Source organism: Labrus bergylta, chromosome 4 (assembly GCF_963930695.1).
Source record: "Labrus bergylta chromosome 4, fLabBer1.1, whole genome shotgun sequence".
In the NCBI taxonomy this organism is placed as follows: domain Eukaryota; kingdom Metazoa; phylum Chordata; class Actinopteri; order Labriformes; family Labridae; genus Labrus; species Labrus bergylta.
The window spans coordinates 9,946,915-9,968,955 of record NC_089198.1 but is presented as its reverse complement, the minus strand read 5'-3'; the positions used below and the strand labels follow the sequence as shown (position 1 = coordinate 9,968,955).

The following is a 22,041-nucleotide window of genomic DNA, read 5'->3' as shown; positions in this document are numbered from 1 at the left end:
GTGGCATAACATGGGGAAAGATTGCTTACATAACTACCATTATTGTTTTTCTTGCAAGTGGTGGTTGTGTGCTGCTGCATGTTAACAATGGGAACTGGCTCCTCACATTTTGATGTGCAGTTAGGTTGTGCTGAGCGTGTGCATCAGTTACAGTCTGTGAGACCCCGTCCTGACATCAAAACCATTCATCACAAATATCTAACTTCCACTATGTATGGTTTTTTCCCCCTTGTCTCTCTTTTCATCTATACACGCATTTTAAAAGTGAGACTACTAAGGTAGATCTCTCAGCCGTGGAGGTGGATCCGGCCAACGGCGGCGATCGAGACAAGAATGCTCGGAGGCCTCGACGCTACATCACTCCAGGAGACAATCGCACGTCGGAGAGGTTCAGGACCCAGCCCATCACCTCTGCAGAGCGTCTGGAGTCAGATAGGTAAGGGCTGTTATTAGCCTTCTGAAGAAGATCTTTTGATATTTAATAAGAACAGTATTGGATCGCAGAGCACAGCACTAGGTTTACATTAAGATCATGATAAAATCCCGTCGATGCTTTATGTGTGTTCACGGTTTCGCAGGTCTCGTTTAAGCCCAACACAGCTGCAGGATGTTGAAGGTATGTACGCTATTTTAGAAAAGCACAACATATTTTTATGCAGAATTTGTTATGCAATTGAATTGAATTGACAATTGAAGGACATTTTATTGACAATTTTAGAGATATTGTAATTATAAGATTACGTTTTTAAGGCTGCATTTGTTGTTATGTTTTCTCTCATCAGATGAAGAAAAACTGGATGACAGAGCCAAGATGAGTGTGGCTGCAAAGAGGTCTCTCTTCAGGGTAAACTTTCCACATTATGTGCATTCTAGTTTAAAGATTAGTTGATTAATGCTGTATATTACTGTCTGAGTAATGCCTTAAACCCCCTCGTCTCAAAACCAAAAGCTGGAATCGGGTCCAGAGATACAGCAGACACGTGTGTGTGTAATTTCACAAGATATATACCTGCAGGTTTGTCACCGGGTGTAAAGATGTTCAAATAGATATTTTTGTGCTGCACTTCAATAATCACTTACTGTATACGGCTTCAGTTTGAATTAAACACAAACTGATGTTTTGGTGGCATATTCTTGCAGGAGCTGGAAAGGACATCAGATGGAAGTGTTCCCAAACCGCGCTCTAGAAACGCAGCAGTAGAACGGCGTCTGAGAAGAGTTCAGGATCGCTCACACACTCAACCTGTCACCAACAGGGAGGTGGTCAATGCTTCAAGGTGGGCATTTGATTGTGTTTGCATAGCTGCATTTTGTACTGTACGATTCAGAGATGGTATTCTTGTACTCTGTCTTTCCTGAAGCTTTCCTGTTTTTCCATTTCCACCATCTTTTAACCTTTACATGTTATCTCTATTTTTAATATTTGTCTTCCATTGCATTATCTTAATTTTACTATTTCTTCACCCATACCTGCTTCTCTTCACTTTGAAGTGATCCTGCTGCATCATCACAACCACTGGGCATCAACACTAATGCAACCCGAGTCCCAAGCCCCACTGGTTTCATCACCAGTGTGACCAGTATAAGGTACATCTGGGCTGCGCTGCTGACTCATGTATCTGTGTTTTGTATCTGTTTGTGTGTGCATGTTTACTTTCGCCCCATATTTATTTCTATTTATTTTTCAGGGACAATGCATGGCGGCAGTGTTACATCTCATTTAAGTGCCACTTATGCGATAGAACTTCTAGCCATGGGTATTTTGCAGTCATTGTCCCTGGTCAGGCTGTAAGGAGATAACAACACTGTAAAATAGACATAAAAACAATGACAATTACAACAGAAATACTGCAGACAGGCAGCGATATAGATGCATATCTCAGGTTCAAGTTAATTATTTTGTACCCATAGGTAAATTTGATGGCAGGGAGAGTCACATATACTTAATAAAACACAGATAATACATAAAACATACAAAGTGCAAATGCACGGTACATGGGTAAAAGTGCAGCAGTGCATAAAGTGCTCAGATTCCAATCGGACTGATGAAACTATTGCAAGTAACCCATTGGTGTTGAGCTGTAAAAGCTACAGAGTCCAGAGCAGTAAAATAAATACTAAATATCTATCTATGTATATCTATTCTCTTGTATCTATATTGAGTGATACTTCAACGTCTATGACGCCTTTATGGCTTAAGAATCAGATTTTCAAGATCTCAGGTCACAAAGTTTCATTAGAAAAATCCCCTATGGGTTTAGAATTTACTTTATTTTGGGTGGAAAAGAATCTGGATGAACCTGATTCTAGTTTGGAGTCTATTCAGTGAACACATTGTTATTAGTTGTTGGAAGAACGAAGAGATGAAATAGTTTATTTTAGACTCTTGCTTGATGTAATTTTAAATCTAGTACCACACCCGTTTTATTGCAGAAGTGCACCTGTTTCCCTCAATGAACTTCACACTTATTCTGAATGTTAATGTACTTCAGAGATGTTTTACTCTCTAGCTCCCTCTCCTGGTTGCAGCGCAGAATAGCTCACGCAGCTCATGTTACCTTGTTATTTCTGCTGCTTCTAAGCTGTGTGCACCTTATAGGGGAAGGACGGTGGTGTTTACACAATAACTCATTGAGTACTCTCCATGTCCCGTTTACAAGCGTTCCAGTAAGCGGTGTATCTCACAGACAGATCACAAGTTTGAGTGAAGAAATAGGTTACATATCTTATGGAAAGGTCAGGGGTCGAGCCAGTTGAAACTGTCTGCATGTCTGGGTTCACGTGTCCTGCAGTCTGTTTACCAACCCTGGTTTAGTTCTGCAGGCCGCCTGATGATCTCAATATCCCCTTCAAACACTCGAGTGCATTATATGATTATGTCTCTTGCTGTGTCTGTAGTCTGACAACGTTGTCACTGTTAGAAAACTGCTAGCAGGTATTTGCATGTGTGTACTATTCTTTATACAACAAAGGGGGGACACTGTGTTTGATATCTCAAGTTTCCATGTACAGTAAATGCAGACAGACACACAGACAGACACATATAACATACATTCATATAAATGGTAAATGGACTTGAGCTTGTAAAACACTTTTCTAGTCAAAGTGTTTTTACACCGCAAGGCACACCTACACACTAACACACTGATGACAGAGGCTGCTCTGTAAAGTGACCATCGGAAGTAACTAATCCCATTCATACACATTCACACTCCACCAACAAAACAGCGAGAGCAACTGGGGCTGGGGATCGAACCCCTGACCTTCAGGTTGAGAGACGACTGACTCTACCACTTAGTCCCACAGCATGTCCGATTTATCTTTTTTCAAGAGAATCTCGCCCAAGACAGCTGCCTAAAATTTAACATAAAGAGCAAACAACAGACCATAAACAATAAATTTGCAGCTTTCAGCATTAAGACATGTGCGTTCATACACTGATCAAATAATCCTTAATTCTAGTTTTTAAAATCATCTGAACTGATAAAATCCTCCAGTCGACTCAATAGCTCAGACCAAGAGGAGGGAGCAACAACTTTAAAAGCCCTTTTTTACCAAATACAATGCAAATGATTGGAATGAGACACATACATAATGTGTCCATGAGACCAAAGGTTTGAGGAGTCAGTGAAGAACATATATGAGAGGGCAGTTCATTCATGAAGTTAGGCCTTGCAAAAGAAGATGTACCATCTGTTGTATAAGGAAGACAAACCTACTTTTTCACACAAGACAAAATGATGTGGAGACAGATTGTGATGCAACGTGGTACACTTAGTCCAACTCTTTCTATGACCATGAGGGAGCATGCATTAAAGAATATCACTATAAATCAATACCTGATAAAAAATTTTGTTTGAATGAGTTTATCCTTGCAACAAAATAAAGACAGGATTTGATTTTCTTCTTATGATGGAAAAATCTTTTATTCAGCTAAAAGTGTGAGTTTAAACCAACCAGATGTAGCATATTGTATCTTGACATAAAGATTTCACCACATATGTGGTGTGAGCCTGGGGCAGCTGTGTGCTCTTGTTGCAGTCTAGAGACAAGAATATAAATGATGATTTCTGCTTTATCGTATGTCTGCTTTCATTGAAATATCTTTTGAAATGACTCACAGTCATAACTTACCCACTGATATCACTCTGTCACTTCTCATTCAGCATTCAGGCCTCATCCCAGCCAGACCCAGTGGTCCAGGATCAGGAGAAGGAGATCCAGGAGCAGCAGAAACCAGCTCAAGTTTCCGGCGCTGGCGTTGAAGTAGACGACCTGGAGCATTTTACCGACGAGCATGACCTCTCGTGCCTCACCCTGACTGAGAAGATGGCCCTCTTCAACCGCCTCTCTCAGACTACAGGCAAGGCGGCTGAGGGGGCTCGAGGAGAAACCCGCCAGCGAAGAGCACAAAACCGGTTTCAGACTCAGCCCATTACCCTGGGAGAGGTGGAGCAGGTAAAAAAAAAAAGGAATTGCCCCATGACAATTTGACTAATTAATTATTCTAAAAATAGGAAAATACTTAGATTCAGGAAGACAATCATCCTCTTTCCAAACACACTTGGTTACTTTAGTGGCATCTACTCTACATGCACCCTAATAAAGAAGATGTTATAATGATTTTATACTTATTAAACATGTTCTCAATAGGTGTTTTCAGACCGCAGGAACATTTTTATAGTTCTAGGAACTGTTGGAACACCTGACCCTTTTTTATTTATTCTGCACTGCAGGAACTATGAACTATTTTAGTTCCTAGAACCCCTTTTAGAGGAACCTTTTTAGCTCCTGCTGCAGAGTGGGATCCATGGTGGTGCGAATGCAGACAGAAAAAAGTCTGATGTCTACCGGGAAAACTCAGGGGGGGCTCATAACATTTAAAGAGACACACACACTAAAATGGAGCATTCTGAGAGCGCTGGTTCATACAGGATCTCAAACCTCCTCTGGTGCTTGATTCATGTTATATTTTGACCAAAGCACAGCACAGATGTTTCATTTAGACCACAGGGGACTGTTTGGAAAGGTGGAGAAGGGGGATAATATGTCCTCTTTAATATAACATACATCTCTTATTTTTCAAGTGTAGAGTCTTTTAGAACAGATGAGCAGAAGAAATAATACATTTATACAAATGAAGGATGCTGTAGGTCAGGATTATTTTGATCTAAGATCGTGCATAGAACAGGCCTGAAGCAGAAGACCAGACACTTCCAGGTCACTTACACTGCAGCGAGTGCTTTGCGGTGCACCAGTTTCCTTTGGAGCGTGATGGATGAATAACATTGTTCCCTTTGCAGCTGGATGACTCTGATACTGCAACACAAACAGAGGTCACTGAGTATAATCTCTGTTTGTTGGTCATCTGTAGATTCCTATATTGAAGCTCAAAAGCAGAGAACTGGAGAAACAAATCTGTTTTGTCAGTTAGGAATCAAGCATCAATGATCTTGCTAAATGAAATACTTTAAAATCCATTAACCGCCCAATACACACATATGTTGCCCTCTGTGCAGAATTTGCATTTGCAGCCCTTAATTCCATATTCTGGTATTACCTACAGTAAAATAATCGCTGATATTCCTCCGTCGACGAACTGCATCCAAAACATATTGTCCCAAATTATAACTCTCACAGAAACCTAAGACGCTTTGTGATAGGTTCACTTCTCTTACACCACGTTCAAAACAGTAAAAGTGCATCATAATCAATCACTGCTGTCCACACAGGAAGCTGAGCCGCCAGTTACCTCTGAGGTGTGCAACGGTAACTTAGAGGCCACTCGGGGAGGACATGTAAGACCCCTGCTGCCTGTGCAGATTAATGAATGGTCCTGCTTTTGATAAGTCCTATACGTCCTGCTACTGCTAGTGACCAGTGTTGCCTTGTTCTGGGAGATGCTTCAGTAGCGGGGCTGAGCTTGATGGTGTCTTTAAAGGCAATTCAGTGTGGATTGTTCTTTGATTTTAACGTGATAAATTGCTTTGTTTTGAGGATTCATTTTAAAAGTTAAGTATGCCCTGTCTATGTTTTGTAACTCCTTATTTTTTAGATGTAAACAGCTTCTGTGACACGCCAGCTCTTCACATAACAAGCATGGGATCGTTGTGTGCAAGCGGCGCATGCTAGTTTCTTCAGGCTACCTCAGGAACCTGAATAAACGAGCAAAATAAATGCTTATCGAGGGAATATGTTTGTGCATTGATCTACCCTTGATATCGACTGTGTGCAGAAATGAATGAGAGTCAATACATGACCTTGCATTGCAACTTGAAATGACTTGCCTTCTGGTAGGAGTTTGAGTTTCTTCTAAAGCTGCTGGTAAAAGAGAAGGAGAATATAAATACAGCACACTGATGTTTTTTTAGTCATGGTTAAATGTTGTCTTCTCTGACCTTTGAGGCTTTGATACAGATCACAGATGTCATTTTTCTGAAGTTTTTATTTGCTACCTCAATTTACAAACTGACATCACTTCTTTTTCTTCTCATAATAATGATTAGTTTTTATTTTTTAGTCTGAAATACTAAAATAAAATGTATTGGTAATGGCATTGTATAACAGTCACCCAGCTGCTCAAGTTTAGGCCGACAAAAGTTACATCATCAGTAGCTGTCAAGGTTTTGATTTAAATATCTCAAATAGATTTTTTGATACACGTAAGAAAGGCTAATAGAGTTATAAATGCAGCATTTATTGGAAATGTGCAAAAAAATGTGCTGAAATATTGGCTTCTAAACATCTGACAAAAGGACCACAGATGAAAATGTCATAAGAATAAATAAAATAAAATAACATCTGGCTGATGTTTCTCCTGATTGATCTGACTGATTGTTTGAAAACCAATATTTCGGAAAGTTTCCGTACCAGATCTATGCAACATGTATCTATGGTGTTGTTTTTTTAATTTTTATAAATGACATAATTTAGAGTGTCAGATGCTGCTGCTCTACAGGCTTTAGTTGTACTAAAGTTTTTGCTTATTGCAAAATATCTGTAAGACAGAGTTTCCAAATCCTATCCTTCTTTACATTCTGACATAATTCCTGTTATTTTTGTGCAGCTGAAAAACGGTGACGAGATCAAACTGGAGCCGTTGTCAGCCTCCCTGGTCCGCTCTGTAGCAGCCGTCACCTCCAAAGCCTCCGTCACTACAGTTCCCATCACGCCAGGCAGCGGTGGTGTTGCCGATGATGACAGTCTCCATCCAGGGAAGTCCTCCGCCACCGCCGCCCCCTACATCCCTGTTCAAAAACAGGCGTCAAGTACCACAAACCACCAGGAGAGGGCGTTAAGGTACTTCTCCATGAACCAGAGTGGGGACCATGCCCAACCAGAGGCTGAGCTCAACTCCACCCCCGTCCTCCCTGAGAGCCAAGAGCGAGTGGGGGCTCCTCTTGCTCCCACCTCCTCTCCTAGTCACAGGCAGCAGGGGGAGACAGCGGAGGTGGGCTGGAGAGAGCATCAGGAAGAGGAGGTTTGGGGGAGACAGCAGGGAGGAGCCAGAGAAGAGAGCCAAGACGGTACTATTAAGGAAAAGCTCCACTCCCCTGACAGGGAAGGCAGGCAGCAGCAGCATCCCCATCCTCAGCCTCAGCACAGGAGGGGCGAGTCAGAGCCTCTGCCCAGCTGGAGAGCCGCAGACGGAGACTCCCAGGAGAATAGGGACAGAGCTGAGAGCGGAGGAAGAGAAAGAGGAGGAAGAAGAGGAGACTACCTGAGAGAGACAGCTCACATCGCCTCCACACAGGAGCCGGAAAGAAACAGCATCAGGAGCCAGGCTGGCATTTCAGGTAGGAGGCTGATAGAGAAAAAGAGATGGAGAGATTTTTTGGGGAAAGAATAAAAAAAAGAGCTGTGGGTAAAAGGAGGGATGAAAAGATAAGAGGAAAGGGATGTGACAAAAAGAGGAAGCAAAGTCTAGTGAAGGACCTGTTCTCATTATCCTCATTGTCTTATGCAGCGTGCTCCCACGCATGGTCGCCTTCTGCCGGCTCCACGCACACACACACTTGTCCCAGCTGGGGGTATTTGATTTGGCCGATATAGAGAGCCGGAGTGTGTGTGTGTGTGTGTGTCTGTGTGTAAGAGAGACACAGACGTCTGAGGCTGCATCTAATTAGCATATTTTTCCATGCGTTTGCCTCACGGCTCCCTTTGTCTAATAAAAGAGGAAGCCCTCTCCTGACAGGCTGTTTGTCACCCAAAAGACGTCAAACCTTTTTTTTCAAATCAAGCTGTGTGCTCACTGTCATCGCCTTTAAAGGGGCTGTGGTCTCCCTGCACCACATTATGCCTGTGGGCTTTAGCCGTGCTCATGCTACAAAATAATGGAGCTGACCTGTTTTTTTCATGTTGATAAATGCAGAATGCGTCCAGGGTGGGCTTTTTTTCTCCATGCATGCCCACAAACTGCACACACAGAAACATGAAAGCACTCAGTGAGAGTGTGGGTGCAGAACAATTGGCCGGCACTTGCATAAAGCAGGTAGAGGACTGGAAGGATACAATGGAAGCCTTGTCTGCAGGCTGTTCTCTTTATTTAGTTCTGCATGGGCTGATCTTCACAAAAGTATAGCCCACTATATCTTAGTATCATGAGGCTGGAAGAACCTGCTTTGACTTACACTAATTCCCCTGGGACTTAACCACCACATGCTGAACACCAGCTCATACCTTTACAGAAACAAAAGACAAGTCTAAACCTAGTATATAGAAGCTTTTCTTGTGTTTTGGTCCTTAAATTCACCCTGTTATGTGACAATATGAGCACATTTTTGCCCCCACAATGTTATTAATAAAAATAGACACAGCAGCATAGACAGCAGGCTTTGGTTGATAACATTTCCAGCCTTATAAAACCTGCTGCATGTGTACATGTGCATGCATGTGCTGTAAGAATGAGTGCTGGTAAACAAGGGATTCATGGTGAACAAACAATAATTTAAAACCAATGTGATAATAAGCGTGATTTTGATCAATTTCTATTGCTCCCAACTATAAAACTAAATCTGCTTTCGATTCTGCCTGTGTGTTCCTACAAGCTCTTCTTTATTGACTTCTTTGAGACTCTTATTAGTTCTTTTGTACATCATGTAGTGTGACATGATTTACACACGTAAACTAACTAACTTCAGCAAATTCAGCATGGTGCCGATGATCTAATGGAAAATCATTGATTCAATAACTAGTACAGACACCTGTGTCAGTTTGCACAACCGTTAAACCTCAGTGAAATGAACGCTACTTGTTTGGCAGGATTTTACTAGAACATATTTGGGTATAAGGAAATAGCCTTCACTAATGTTGTGTTCATTATTTCCTCAACTTGTCAAGTAGAGCCAGTTCTTGAATGATGGTTACAGCGGACACTGATGCAGGTCGCAAAATACAGCCAGGGGTAGACAAAATCTAAATTTCAAATGATTTGAAAGAAATATTTTTGCTTTAATTAATCATCTTCAATGATAAAATTATTTTATTTCTCAAAAGTTTCTGTATCACTTTTGCAAAGTGTCAGTTTCAGATGTTGCAGATGTCGATGTATTGATGGCTCGCTCGAACAATATTTAGTGAAAAATGCAAAAGTGAGCAGGTCTGAATTAAAATACTGTAGTAGGATGGAGAATAAACAAAGACACATCAAAGAAAACCAAATGGAGATTTTGAGAAATAAGTCTCAATATTAATAGCATAGTAATTTTAATAGCAAAAAAAACTTGCTATTTAAGGCTGCGGTTAGCATGCCTTTCATTGAGGAACATGGAGCATCTTATAAAGTAATACTTTAGTACAAGTTTCACAAATAGTGCGGGCTGTTCTTCTGATACTCTCCTTCAAAATAGCACAGAGCTTAACCCAAGTAGCAACCTCCAGTGTTGAAAAATGAAGCCAATGCAGAAGTGCAAAATCCTGCCCCATCACTCTGACATCTCTCCCTTAGTGCATGTCCACAGGATTCTCTTAGTGCATGTGTGTATATTTCAGCCTATGTGTATGTAGCTTGTTCTTCTTCTCCTCAATAATTGGAGCAGAAGTAATTATTTACACTCTTGACTTTTCTTTCAGACTTGCCGGATCATCCCGCTCCACTGAGACCACTGGCAGCGAAAGTTTCATCCAGAACAGTTTCTCACATCTCAAGCAGTCAGCAGCAAACACACATCCAACCTCCTCCAACTCTTCCTAAACCCTTCACACAGCAGCCGCCTCCAACCCCACCCAAACCTTCACTAGACCTCCAACCCCATCCGCACCACCAGCCCCCACCGACGTACCCCAAACCTTTCACCCCCTCCCCTCAAACGCAGCCCAAACCTCAGGGATTCGTCCAGCCTCTCCCTAAGCCTTTCTCGCACACTGCCCCTCCGACTCCGCCCAAACCCCAGGTTCCTCCACAGACACCGCCTAAACCTCAGTCCTTCCCCCAGTCACTGGTCAAGTCCCAGTCCATGCCTCTTGACCACATCGAGGACTTCAGCAGGCACAGTGTCCATTCTGGAGATCTGCTGTCCCCCACAGATTCTGGAGACCAACTGTCTGACGGCATGTCCAGCAAACAGATGTCTATCAAGGAGAGGTAAGTGACAGCTCAGGGTTTCATTCAATGGCAGACACATGAAGTCATTTGTTGCTACTAACAAAGGCTGCCAGAAAAACTGATTTTACATAATTTCAAGATTAGAAACGTGTGCAAAGTCTCCACAAATATAAACAGCAGTTTCCTGATACCGTCACAAAAAGCTGCTTATTTCTTGGCTTATAACACATGTTATTAATTTGATCCCATTGATTAAGTAATCAGATTTGGATTGTATAATGCTGTGCTTGTATGGGATTGTGTTTTTTCCCAATATGCATTACCCTAGCCTGCAGACCAGGGCTGGAGCTAGGAAAATGTCCTACTGGGCCTCAGAGAAAATGACTAATTTTGGGGGAAAAAAGCAGTAAAATAACAAGTCTAAAGATTTCTATCTTGGCTATTTTTACAATGATTACTTAAAAAAATGGCACAGCCTGTTTAAGTACAATTTTGCTACTTAGACAATGTCATGTCGAGGGATGTTCCTCGCCACTATGATGAGAAGGAAATTTAAATTCACAATACAATACTCTCTGGATCGGGACTCTGGATCTGATTTTCTTCACAACACTATCACAACAACTCTGTTTACTGTAAATCATCCAGAAGGAGATCCGCTTATAGCTTGTAAGGGAAAACAATGGCCGGCTCCCAAAATAGAGAATTGGGGGTAAAGTGCTCCTCAAATCCTTACAAAGCTGCAGGCACAAGTAAACCTTAATTCCATTCACATTTCCAGGATCCAATCACAGCTTGGCTCTTTACAAGGTGAAAACTGTGATGTCAGCAAAGCACAGTGTTTGACAGAATCAGGCAGAAGTCAGTGTACACCTGGTCTTATAGTTTTTAGGCTGGTCACACACTATTTTATGTTTGAGGGCGACGGAGATTCTTTTTTAGCAACGTTGCAGTTCTCCTCTCTGTGTGCAGGGAGCTTGTGTGGACTGTATGAATCCTCTGAGGTTTAGTAGATACCTCCACATGCCCTCCTTTCTGCCCTGTCCCCACTCAGGCAGCGAAGATGACATACTTTCTGTTACCCCTCAGACATCCGTTATCAGCGCCGTGTATAGAGCTTTTTTTAAATTTTTTTTTTTACAGTCGAGTTCCCTGGCTGTGCTGTAGAAATCCCTGACCTGGTTTTTCACCCTTGAAGGAGTTTTATGTCTCTATGCCAGCGACAGCCAGACCAGATAAATTATGTTTTCAGGTCATTGGCCCGTTCTTTTCTCCTGATATTCCATGAGCGCCTGAAGGTAACTTCATTCCTCAGGCACAAAGTCCACTTAGACTCAAGGATAAAGTGTTTAGAGTTTTATGGTTTAAGGTTGGAAGGTCAAGTTTACGATCACCTCACAAAACAAATGTTTGGCTGAATTTCAGGAATAAATATGCTAATAATGTATAAAATGGTGAGGTGCTGACATTTAAGACCACAAAAATTTGAATTTAACTGTGAAATCATAATGTTATGCAAAAAAAAAACGTTCTCTAAAAAAGTTTAAGTGAAGACAGCTGGATATTATCCTCTGGAATCATAAACTGTTTTCACACATACAATAAAATCTGCAGACTTCAGCTGTGATCCCAAACCGAATCTTGTACTTTAACTGTTTTTTCCCCCAGTCTTTTATTCAGATGTCAAGCTATCTTACTCACGTCTTATTAAAATGTACTTTTTGTGTTTGTGTCAGAGTGGCTCTGCTGAAGAAGAGCGGCGAGGAGGACTGGAGGAACAGGATCAACAAGAAACAGGAGGTGGTGAAGGTGGCGTCCACAGAGGAGCCGGCTCAGCCCAAGGAGAACGAGGAGACATGTCAGAAAAACGTAAGTCTGATCTGAGCCAACACCATGAATAAATGATAGCTCAAATCATATTCACACCATTTAATCACAGTTATAATGTCATACAGGACAATATGCATGGTTTGGAAACAGTCAATTGCAGCATTTGACTGTTTAAGGATTCTTGGAATGAGCATACAGAAAACGCATCCAAGGAAAGAAAAAGAGGGCAACACAATATGATTTGTGACCACAGACTGTTAAAAAGAAGTGGACGTCACATATTGGTTACTAAACTTCTGTTTTGAAGCCTTGAGTCAGGTATTTCTGGCTGTCGACATTTCTTCATTCATTCACTTGTGTATTTATCATTTTTCATATTTCTAATCAAAAGCTGCCAAAAGAGAAAGAGGACTTTCTAAATTGCACAAATAAGTCAGCGCCAACTTATTTTTACACTTTAGAGCAGGGGTGTCCAAACTACGGCCCGCGGGCCAACTGCGGCCTGTGGTCCATATTTAGGTCATATTACTCTCTAAATATTAGAGAGTGTGCAGAAGTTTGCCTGACTTTTGGAGTCATGAAAACCAGAAATGTCCCATGCCTAGGTTCTTTTGTCCTTTTTCTGCATTAACAAGATAATAATCCTGAATGTACGCGTTATGAAGTGATGCGTTTGTCGGCACAACACCCACGCCCCAGTTGCACTCCGTGGTGATCCAGTATTTTAGGAAATTGCCTTACTGTGTCTGGACTCACCACGCAGCGGTGCAAGTGGATTTCAGATGCATCACATTAACTCAGTGAGTCAAGTCTTACCAGCACAGCCGATCCTCATTGATCAGAGCGGATTTTGCGTCTGAACTGCAAAGATCAAAGTTGCCTGCACCAAGTCAACTAACTAGGAATAGTTTCTACTTTTTTCGGGCCTAACTATGATTGTTTGAATCAGCCGTTCTAAAAAAACAAGTTCCAAATTTCATCCCCCGGCCCTCCTGGTTGCCATGCCAGCTCCTGTCTCTGCTCTTTTAGCTAAGTGCCCCTTTCATTTCCTCCTTTAGTCCATCTGTTGTTTGAGCTCAGTGGTCCAGACCAGTGCAGCATCCAGGAAGCATATGGGACCGTCTGCTTGTAGAATTAGCAGTCTGGGCGTTTTGGGAATAAATTCCCTTTTTTTTTTTTTTTTTTGATTGATCAGATTTGGACGAGCTTCAGTCTGAGTTTCTGTTATGATTTAGAAAGGTTAGTTATGTCATTGTTAAAGAATCTCTTTCATGCATTTATATGAATGTTTGTTGGTTTATCAGGAGCTATGATTCCATTTAGAAGCTGAAATAACCTCAGATTTCAGGGCTGACAGTTTTTTTTTCCTGCAGCTCATCTACTACACATTAGTATTCTGTTGGGCAGAACAGCCTGCTTCAACCCTGGATGGTAACCCTTCAGGCAGTCTCACCCCTAAAATCCATTAAAAGCAACAATGCTTCCCCCCCCCCCCCTTTTCCCCTCCCTCTGACCGAGTACTTCCCCTGTGTTTAACCCCCTCAGGAGGAAGGGGTGGTCGCTCCAGACTGCTCCGCTGTGTCTGTGTCTGAACAGCTGTGGGTAAGATCCGTTGGCAGCTCACACACCAGCTCTGTACCCCCTCACACTCAGCCTGTGTGTGTGTGAAGGGACCTGTGTTGTCTAATCACAGCTTTGTGTGGATTTTGTGTGATTTCTGCTCCTGAATCTGGGGTTCTTTGATGTCTCTGCACTTGAACTCTTTAATGCCGCTTTACTGGTGGGAAACTTACAAAGATGCTTATGTAGTTTCTTCTCAACGGTTTTCTGCAGCTTATTGCTGATCTGGAAGAAGTAATCAATGTAGACTAATCTTAAAGAAGTTAAATGTAAATCAGTCATCGATCCACCTTCATTTATACTTGAGAGATCACTGAGGGGGCAACGGTGATATTGAGTGAAATAACAAAAGCAATTAAGTGATGAATAAATAACACTCTTAATGTAATATTGTTTCACACATTTATTGCTCATGCTGCATCATTTCATCTCCAAGATCCTCTAAAGATGACTAAACCTGATTCTTTAAAATAAGTGACCATGATGAAGGTTTGAGCGCTGACTTTGTCTTTACAGGCCAATAAATGCTGTTAACCCCAGCTGACAATCACATTAATGTATTTTACAATATACAATACAACACAACACATACTGCATCTTTAAGCTGTCACTGTGTGTTTGACTTTCATTGCCTGTGACTCGCTTTGCCAACATACTTCTGAACTAGTATTTCTGATTCTGGGGCGCTGATAGTCTAGAAGTTACGACGCGACCCATGTAAGGAGGCAATAGTCCTCAGCGCAGTGGCCGTGGGTTCAAATCCGACCTCGGACCTTCCAAACTTTTCCTGTCTCTCTTCAGCTGTCCTATCCGTTAAAGGCCCTAAAAATATCTTTAGTATTTCTGATTTTGATTTCTGACACGACAGCAGCAGAGGGCCAACGGCTCTGCAGTTTGATGCATCATAATAACATTAAACATTAATATTATTTTTAATCACCCTAAGGTATATTTACTGCATTTTTTTTTATTATTCGGGGAAGGGCAGTGTCTATTTTTATTCAGAAGCATTTAATTTTACTTTTGAAAATGCCTTTGTCATTTCTGACCTACATTGAGACTTTCATCGTGCATGTCTGTATTTTCTAAAAACGTGTTTCACTTTATGTTTATGTGTGTATCTTCTTTAATCTGCCTTCAGCTTTGGTCTCATAGTCCACACTAGCCGATAGTTTAACAACAAGTAACGTTGACTTTCCAGGGTTCTTGCGATCTCACCTTTGCACGCCTTTGTCTGCATGCTTGTCGTTTTCCATCCATCTCCTCCTTTTCATTTCTTTCTTTCTTTCTTTCTTTCACTTTTCCATCCGCCTCCTCATCCTCAGGAGCCTGTCTTCTCTTCCACCTATTCTCCTCCTATCCCCCTCGGCCAAAAGTGTCAATACATTGAGCATCATAGTCAGGTAAGGACATGCACCTAGCACACTTGAGTGCCCCACATACAGCGTTTGTATCTTTTCTGCTTTGTTTGCAGCTTCTGGTTTTGAAGGGTGCTTTGGTTCTTACTGCATGAGTACATCTCTGTGTAAAGCCATCACTCCCACTTTGGAATAAAGAAAACAAGACAAGGTAGAAAGGACATGCAGCTAGCACGCCTGAGTGAATCAAATCATTTCTTATCTGCCTGGTTTGATTCTCCTGAGAGAAGTGTTGCATCATATAAAGTCAGAGTGTAGCTGTGTGAGAGGTGATGCAGTTCTTTATTCTGGGATTCAGTGGTGCCTGGATGACTTGGTTTTAATGGTGTTAATGCAAATGGTTCCAACATTACCATATTAACACTGGAATAGCTGTAAGGTCATCCTGATTGTGCAAAGGTTACAACTTTGGCATGCATGACTTTGGCTCTGCTTGCATAATCTTTGATTGTTCGATCATTTCTACGATTGCCTCTCGTCCGTGCAGAAAGTGGGAGAGGACATCGAGGCCCAGATGACCATAGAGGAAAGAAAACAGATGATATCGGTTCGTGAGGACGCCTGGAAGACAAAGGGCCATGGAGCAGCCAATGACTCCACTCAGTACACCGTGGCAGGACGCATGGTCAAGAAAGGTCGGTGCAGGAAGCTGTTTTTTATCCAGCCATCGCGACTGAGCAGAGCTCTATTTCAAAATGTCATCAGACATTTCATTAGACTTTACCCTACACAGATACTTTAGACAGACATTTGTTTACATTTCAAGGCCAAATATCAACCTTTATGGACAATATTTCATGCATCAGTACAAGTGGGTGAAACGGTGAAATGCAAAAATGCCTCCTATCAAACGGTGCAGATGCCCCAAAAGTAGCTGAACGTGTTTTTCTTTTGAACAGAGGATTACGTCATTATTTAAAATCTTTCTCTTCAGATTGTCTGCCATCTCGTGCTGCACATGCCTGAAGAGAGAGACAACTAATCTGAGAGCCAAAAGTAGCACACAATCAAATAAATGTGTGTTGTTGTTGGGAAGCATAGAAAAGCACACAAAGCAGATATTAACATGCCTGAACCCCTGCTGTTGATGATATTATTATCATCATTAAATGTTCACTATAATGATGGAAATGTGCTGGTAGCAGCAGCAGCAGCAGCAGCAGGTTATCGTTTCTTATCTAACCGCAGTGTCGGACATTTTGTTCTATCTGGTGTGAATTGTGTGTCTGTGTGTCTGCAGGCCTGGCAGCCTCTTCAGTTATCAGTCCCATCCTGTCACCGGTCTCCACCAAACTCAAGAGCATCACGCCGGCTGTCAACAAGCCACAAGAGGGTGAGACGGATTTATCACCGCCTCCTCGGCTAAAGAAACCTCTGTCAGAAGATTTAAATAACCAGAGTTTCTCACACTGAAAAGACTGATTTGAAGCTATTTATAAACCTTTTTGTTGCTATTACTAGAAGTGAACGTGAAACCAATTTTTAAAAATGGAAAGAAAAAGATTCAATACTGGTCATTATGAAATCCAATTTACTGATGTTGAATTATTGAATTATAGAAATTGAGGCCAAACCCAACATGGAATCAGACAAGAAGCTGGACAAGTTGGAGAGCTTTTTGGGACGTCTGAATAGCAAAGGTACGTATTTTTTTTAACGGACTTTAAGCTTGTGAAATGATTCCCCTGTATCAGACCTTTTGAGACTTTATTCTATGTATTTATTTCTGTTAATGTTGAATGTGTTTGCTGAGGACAGATGAGTTATTCATCACATCTAAACAACAGAAGTTCTCCTGTCTTTCTGCCCTTTTGACTATTTCTGCTTTTTTTTAAGTATTTCTGTGTTCAGGCCTTATTTTGTTTTTTTTTGTGTTTTTCTTTGTCGATCAGTTGCTGGTCTGCAGGAAACCACCCTCACAGTGACAGAGAAGGCCGTGAAGGAAGTGATGAAGCTCGATGACGAGATCTTCTCCAAGTTTTACCGACACGTTGCCGAGTTCCCTCGCATGCCCACCAGGATCGAGATCAGCGAGGATTTCGACTCCATCTTCGGCTCTCAGTGTCCAAAGTAAAGAAAAATAAGAACGCACAAACTGATCGCTGTAACCACCTGTGTGCACGCTCACAAGTCACACTTTCTCATCCTCTGCAGGTTGACCTCGGCTATGGTGCAGCATAAGCGGATGGTGCGTCCCTCCAGGAACGTTCAGTCGTCCAGAAACCCTCTGAGGATGCTGGCGGCCAGAGAGGACATCAGACACGAGTACACCGAGCAGAGACTGAACGTGGCCCAGCTGGAGAGCAAGAGGATGAAGGCTGAGAAGAGTGAGTGTAAAGATGGCAGCTTGTGTTTGTGTAGATTATCCTGATCTAGCCAAAGAAATCCCCAGAGGAAAAGTTGGAAACATTATTGTTGATTAAAGCCTACAAAACATCATCCACCTCTGCCACTTTATTGTAAACAGTACTAATTGGGATGCAGCCTCCCTTGACCCACTTCTGTAGCAGTGTTTACAGCGGGGATTTCATTTTGTTAAATTTTAATGAGGCAGTTATTTCTCTCCCGCCTGTTGGTGTATCATTTCTTTTTTTCTTCTCTCATTCCAGCAAATAAATCTTCTGAGTACTCCGAGGCGGCTCTGGCGGGTTTGGCCAGTAAAGAAAACTTCAGCAGCGTGAGTCTGCGCAGCGTCAACATCTCGGAGCAGATGTCCAACAACAGCGCCGTGCCGTACAAGAACGTCATGCTGATGCAGATCAAAGGTATACTGTTATGACTCCTCTGATATAGGAGGATATAGTGAGGTTGGTTTTATCTGAACAGCCTTTTGCTGCCAACTTTTTGTGCTGATTTCCAAAACATTTCTTTATATTAAGGGTTTGGAATGGAGTTTATTTTGATTAAAAACTGAACACATGAGGGAGCTTGAGGGAAAGAGATGTCAGAATAGACACAGCTCATAAAAAACGGTGACTGTGGCTGAGCGGTAGAGACAGTTGTCTCTCAACTTGAAGGTTGGGGGGGGGGGGGGGGTTGAGCTCCTGCAGCGACATGTCTGATGTGTCCTTAGGCAACACTCTTAATCCAGAGCAGGGATGGGCAACTTTGGTCACAGCACGGGCCACGGTCATTTTATTCTCCAAATTGTAGTAAACAAAAAACGATTACAATCAATTATGTCTCAAATTTTACTCAAGATAAACCAGTGATGAATTATTATTATGGACATATTTCTGGTTTTCATGATTTCATGGCAGATTTTGTCATGTTTTCTTCATGTTTCCAGTTAATTGATGTGTAAAAATTGACCTGAGGACCACATTGAGGGCTGATGGGGGCCGCGTGTGCCCACCCCTGAGTAACCTGTAAATGTGTATGAAAGGATTATTTATTACTGATGGACACTTTATATACAGTAGCAGCCTCTGCCATGCCTGCCATGTGTAGACGGGTGTGATTGGGCAGGTGTGACTTATAGTGTAAAAGTACTTTGAGTACTGTAGTGTAAGTAGTGCTAGACGAGCTCAAGTCCATTTTCACAACATAAAATTCAAACTCAGAATTCATTATTCTTCTAAATATGATTTATATCTTGATAAGCTGGGCTTTTGTTTTCCTCCTGTCTCCAATCTTTGTGCATTGCTAAATCAAGTTTACCGGCTACTCGCTGTATCCTTATATGTTAAGGACAAAGATCTGACTGGTTCTTCTCATTTCTCTCCACCAGGAAGATTAGTCTGTTTCCAAAAATGTCACCAAAGTTCCCTTTCCCTTTAAAACGTGCCTTTTGTTGCATTAAGCCTGTTTTTTTTTTTGTAACATGATGTTTATTTGCTCCGATGGAACAGAAAGGTGTGGCAGATAAGATTTTATTATTCTTTCCAGGTCGTCGTCACGTTCAGACCAGATTAGTCGAACCAAGAGCGTCCTCCCTGAACAGTGGAGACTGTTACGTGCTGGTCACTTCTGAGCACTGCATCGTCTGGATAGGAGAGTTCTCAAACGTCATCGAGAAGGCTAAGGTGAGCTCTCTACCTGGGTTTGTGACAGACTGCGTGTGTGGTTTGAACGTCCAGCATCAAAGGGACTGTTGGGATATTTGCATATGCATATTTGAATGGACGTAGAGAGGGAACGAGGAAATACGTTTAAGAGACACAACACGTCCTCTCCTCTGTGGCGTCACATTAAGCAACATCTGTTTGTGATCCAGCTGTGATGAGCTGTTTCTGCAGAAATACACACTGTAAAAAACACACAATAACAGTCTTTAAAACCTGTATGTTACCTGATTACAAACACCTGCACATGAAGAAAAACCTGCAGGAAGCTAAAAACCAAATGGACGGGGAAAATCGTCTTACTGATTATGAAATCTACCATTTTTTTTTGTTTGATGGTGAATCAGAGAACAAATTAAATATAAAACTCTGGAGTGATAGGCCTACTCTGTATTGATTTTATGGAACTAACGATGATATGTTGTTCTTAAGCCTCATGTCAAACATTTTATTTAAATCCGCGCTCATCACAAACCGACTCTTCAGACACTGATTGGTGTTTTAAATCAGTTTCACCGTCTGGTCAGCGTCTGTTTTAAGGTCCGTTTGTTCTCTGTTATCAAATTCTGGTGATGTGAAGTTTTATTGAACAGCTGCAGCGTCCAATCAATGAGTGAGACTACTTGTGTCCTCGCTCCTCTCTCCTCTCTCCTCTCTCCTCTCTCCTCTATCTGCTCTCCTCTCTCCTCTCTCCTCTATCCTCTCTCCTCTATCTGCTCTCCTCTATCCTCTCTCGTCTCTCCTCTCTCCTCTCTCCTCTCTCCTCTATCCTCTCTCCTCTATCTGCTCTCCTCTCTCCTCTCTCCTCTCTCCTCTCTCCTCTCTCCTTTCTCGTCTCTCGTCTCTCCTCTCTCCTCTCTCCTCTCTCCTCTATCCTCTCTCCTCTCTCCTCTCTCGTCTCTCCTCTCTCCTTTCTCGTCTCTCGTCTCTCGTCTCTCCTCTCTCCTCTCTCCTCTCTCCTCTCTCCTCTTTCCTCTCTCCCCTCTCCTCTCTCCTCTCTCCTCTCTCCTCTCTCCTCTATCCTCTATCCTCTCTCATCATTCCTCTCCTCTCTCCTCGTTCCTCTCTCCTCGTTCCTCTCTCCTCTCTCCTCTCTCCTCTCCTGTTTCCGTTTCCGTTTCCGGTTTCCGGTTTCCGGTGAGTGTGAGTGTGAGTGTGAGTGACGGTGGTGGTGTTGCGAGTGGCGCGGAGATTGAATTGTTTGCTATCCTTTCTACTGTTTTCAAAGTGCACGATCAGGTCAGATTGTTTTCATATTTGTATTGAGTGTTGTTGGCTGTGTAAGACAGATCGTTGGAGGGGTTGGAGGGAGGAATGGCGTCTGCTGAGACGCCACCTCCGACTCTCCGACAGGGAGTTCGGATAGTCCCTCCGAACGGTACTGTCACCGTGGAGGAGGTTCTGTTAGCTGCAGGTGAACAGGTAGGCCATGAGAAACTTTTGTATGCATCCCGAATGAACAAGGCTGTGGTTGTTTTTCTGAAGAGTGAGCCTCTTGTGTATCAGCTGATTGAGAGTGGTGTGTTCATTAGGGATTTGTTTGTGCAGGTTTCCCCGTTGTCGGTTCCCTCTACGCGGATCACCGTATCCGGTGTTCCGCCGTTTATTTCTAACAACTTGTTAGAGAATGAACTCCGCAGGTTTGGGAAGTTTGCGAGTGGTTTCAAAACTGTGAGTCTAGGGTGTAAAGATCCCAAACTGAAACATGTTCAATCTTTGCGGCGTCAGGTGTTCATGTTTTTGGATTCGCCCACACAGACTCTGGAGGTTTCCTTTAGAGTGAAACACGGTGACGCTTCTTATATGGTGTATGCGAGCTCGGGACAACTGAAGTGTTTTGAGTGTGGTGATGTGGGACACAAACGTTTTGCGTGTCCGCACAGACAGCAGGAGGCGGCTAGTGCTGCCGCTGACGCGGGCAGCTCTGTTAGTGTGGCGCATGTGGCGGGGGCCGCGTCCGCGTCCGTGCCCGGGGCGGAGGCCGCGTCCGCGTCCGCGCCCGCGCTTGGGGCGGGGGCCGCGTCCGCGCTTGGGGCGGAGGCCGCGTCCGCGTCCGCGCTTGGGGCGGAGGCCGCGTCCGCGCCCGCGCCTGGGGCGGGGGCCGCGTCCGCGTCCGCGTCCGTGCCTGGGACGGGGGCCGCGTTCGTGCCCGTGCCTGGGGCGGGGGCCGCGTCCGCGTCCGCGCCTGGGGCGGAGGCCGCGTCCGCGTCCGTGCCTGCGGCAGAGGCCGCGTCCGCGCCTGCGCCTTGTGCTGAGGCCGTGGCTGAGGTAGAGGTGGCTTCGACCAGCTCTCAGGCTACAGAAAAATCACAGACTGTAGATAATGATAAAACTGAAGATTCCACAAGTTCTGCAGTTGTAGATGTTTCATTGAAGGAAGGTAAGACAGTGTGTTGTAGCCAGGCATCATGTGAAGGAGAGGACATGGATGAAGATTATGAGTCAGACAATGCATCCATTGCTGATTTGCCAAATAGTGGCTCTGGTCTTTATTCTTTAGAGTCAATCAATCAATTTATGGATGAAACGTACAACAAATCAGTAAAAATAAGTGACTACTTTAGTG

At 43.0% G+C, this 22,041-nt stretch overlaps 1 protein-coding gene across 17 annotated transcripts in view; it reads left to right on the top strand.

The window, feature by feature from the left end:
• Positions 1-22,041, top strand: part of LOC109997511 (supervillin) — a 60,174-nt gene that overhangs the window by 21,395 nt on the left and 16,738 nt on the right. For 6 of the 17 annotated variants that reach the window (XM_065953678.1, XM_065953671.1, XM_065953669.1 and 3 more), the window contains 20 exons: positions 266-436; positions 579-616; positions 783-844; positions 950-1,015; positions 1,141-1,277; positions 1,492-1,587; positions 4,167-4,458; positions 5,733-5,798; positions 7,067-7,796; positions 10,072-10,582; positions 12,280-12,412; positions 13,919-13,975; positions 15,319-15,396; positions 15,899-16,046; positions 16,652-16,744; positions 16,971-17,051; positions 17,304-17,481; positions 17,566-17,738; positions 18,021-18,176; positions 19,300-19,436. In XM_065953678.1, the coding sequence (XP_065809750.1) occupies positions 266-436; positions 579-616; positions 783-844; positions 950-1,015; positions 1,141-1,277; positions 1,492-1,587; positions 4,167-4,458; positions 5,733-5,798; positions 7,067-7,796; positions 10,072-10,582; positions 12,280-12,412; positions 13,919-13,975; positions 15,319-15,396; positions 15,899-16,046; positions 16,652-16,744; positions 16,971-17,051; positions 17,304-17,481; positions 17,566-17,738; positions 18,021-18,176; positions 19,300-19,436 (3,403 nt within the window). The remainder of the gene's footprint in view (positions 1-265; positions 437-578; positions 617-782; positions 845-949; positions 1,016-1,140; positions 1,278-1,491; positions 1,588-4,166; positions 4,459-5,732; positions 5,799-7,066; positions 7,797-10,071; positions 10,583-12,279; positions 12,413-13,918; positions 13,976-15,318; positions 15,397-15,898; positions 16,047-16,651; positions 16,745-16,970; positions 17,052-17,303; positions 17,482-17,565; positions 17,739-18,020; positions 18,177-19,299; positions 19,437-22,041) is intronic. The other 11 variants (XM_065953670.1, XM_065953672.1, XM_065953675.1 and 8 more) reach the window with 8 other exon arrangements.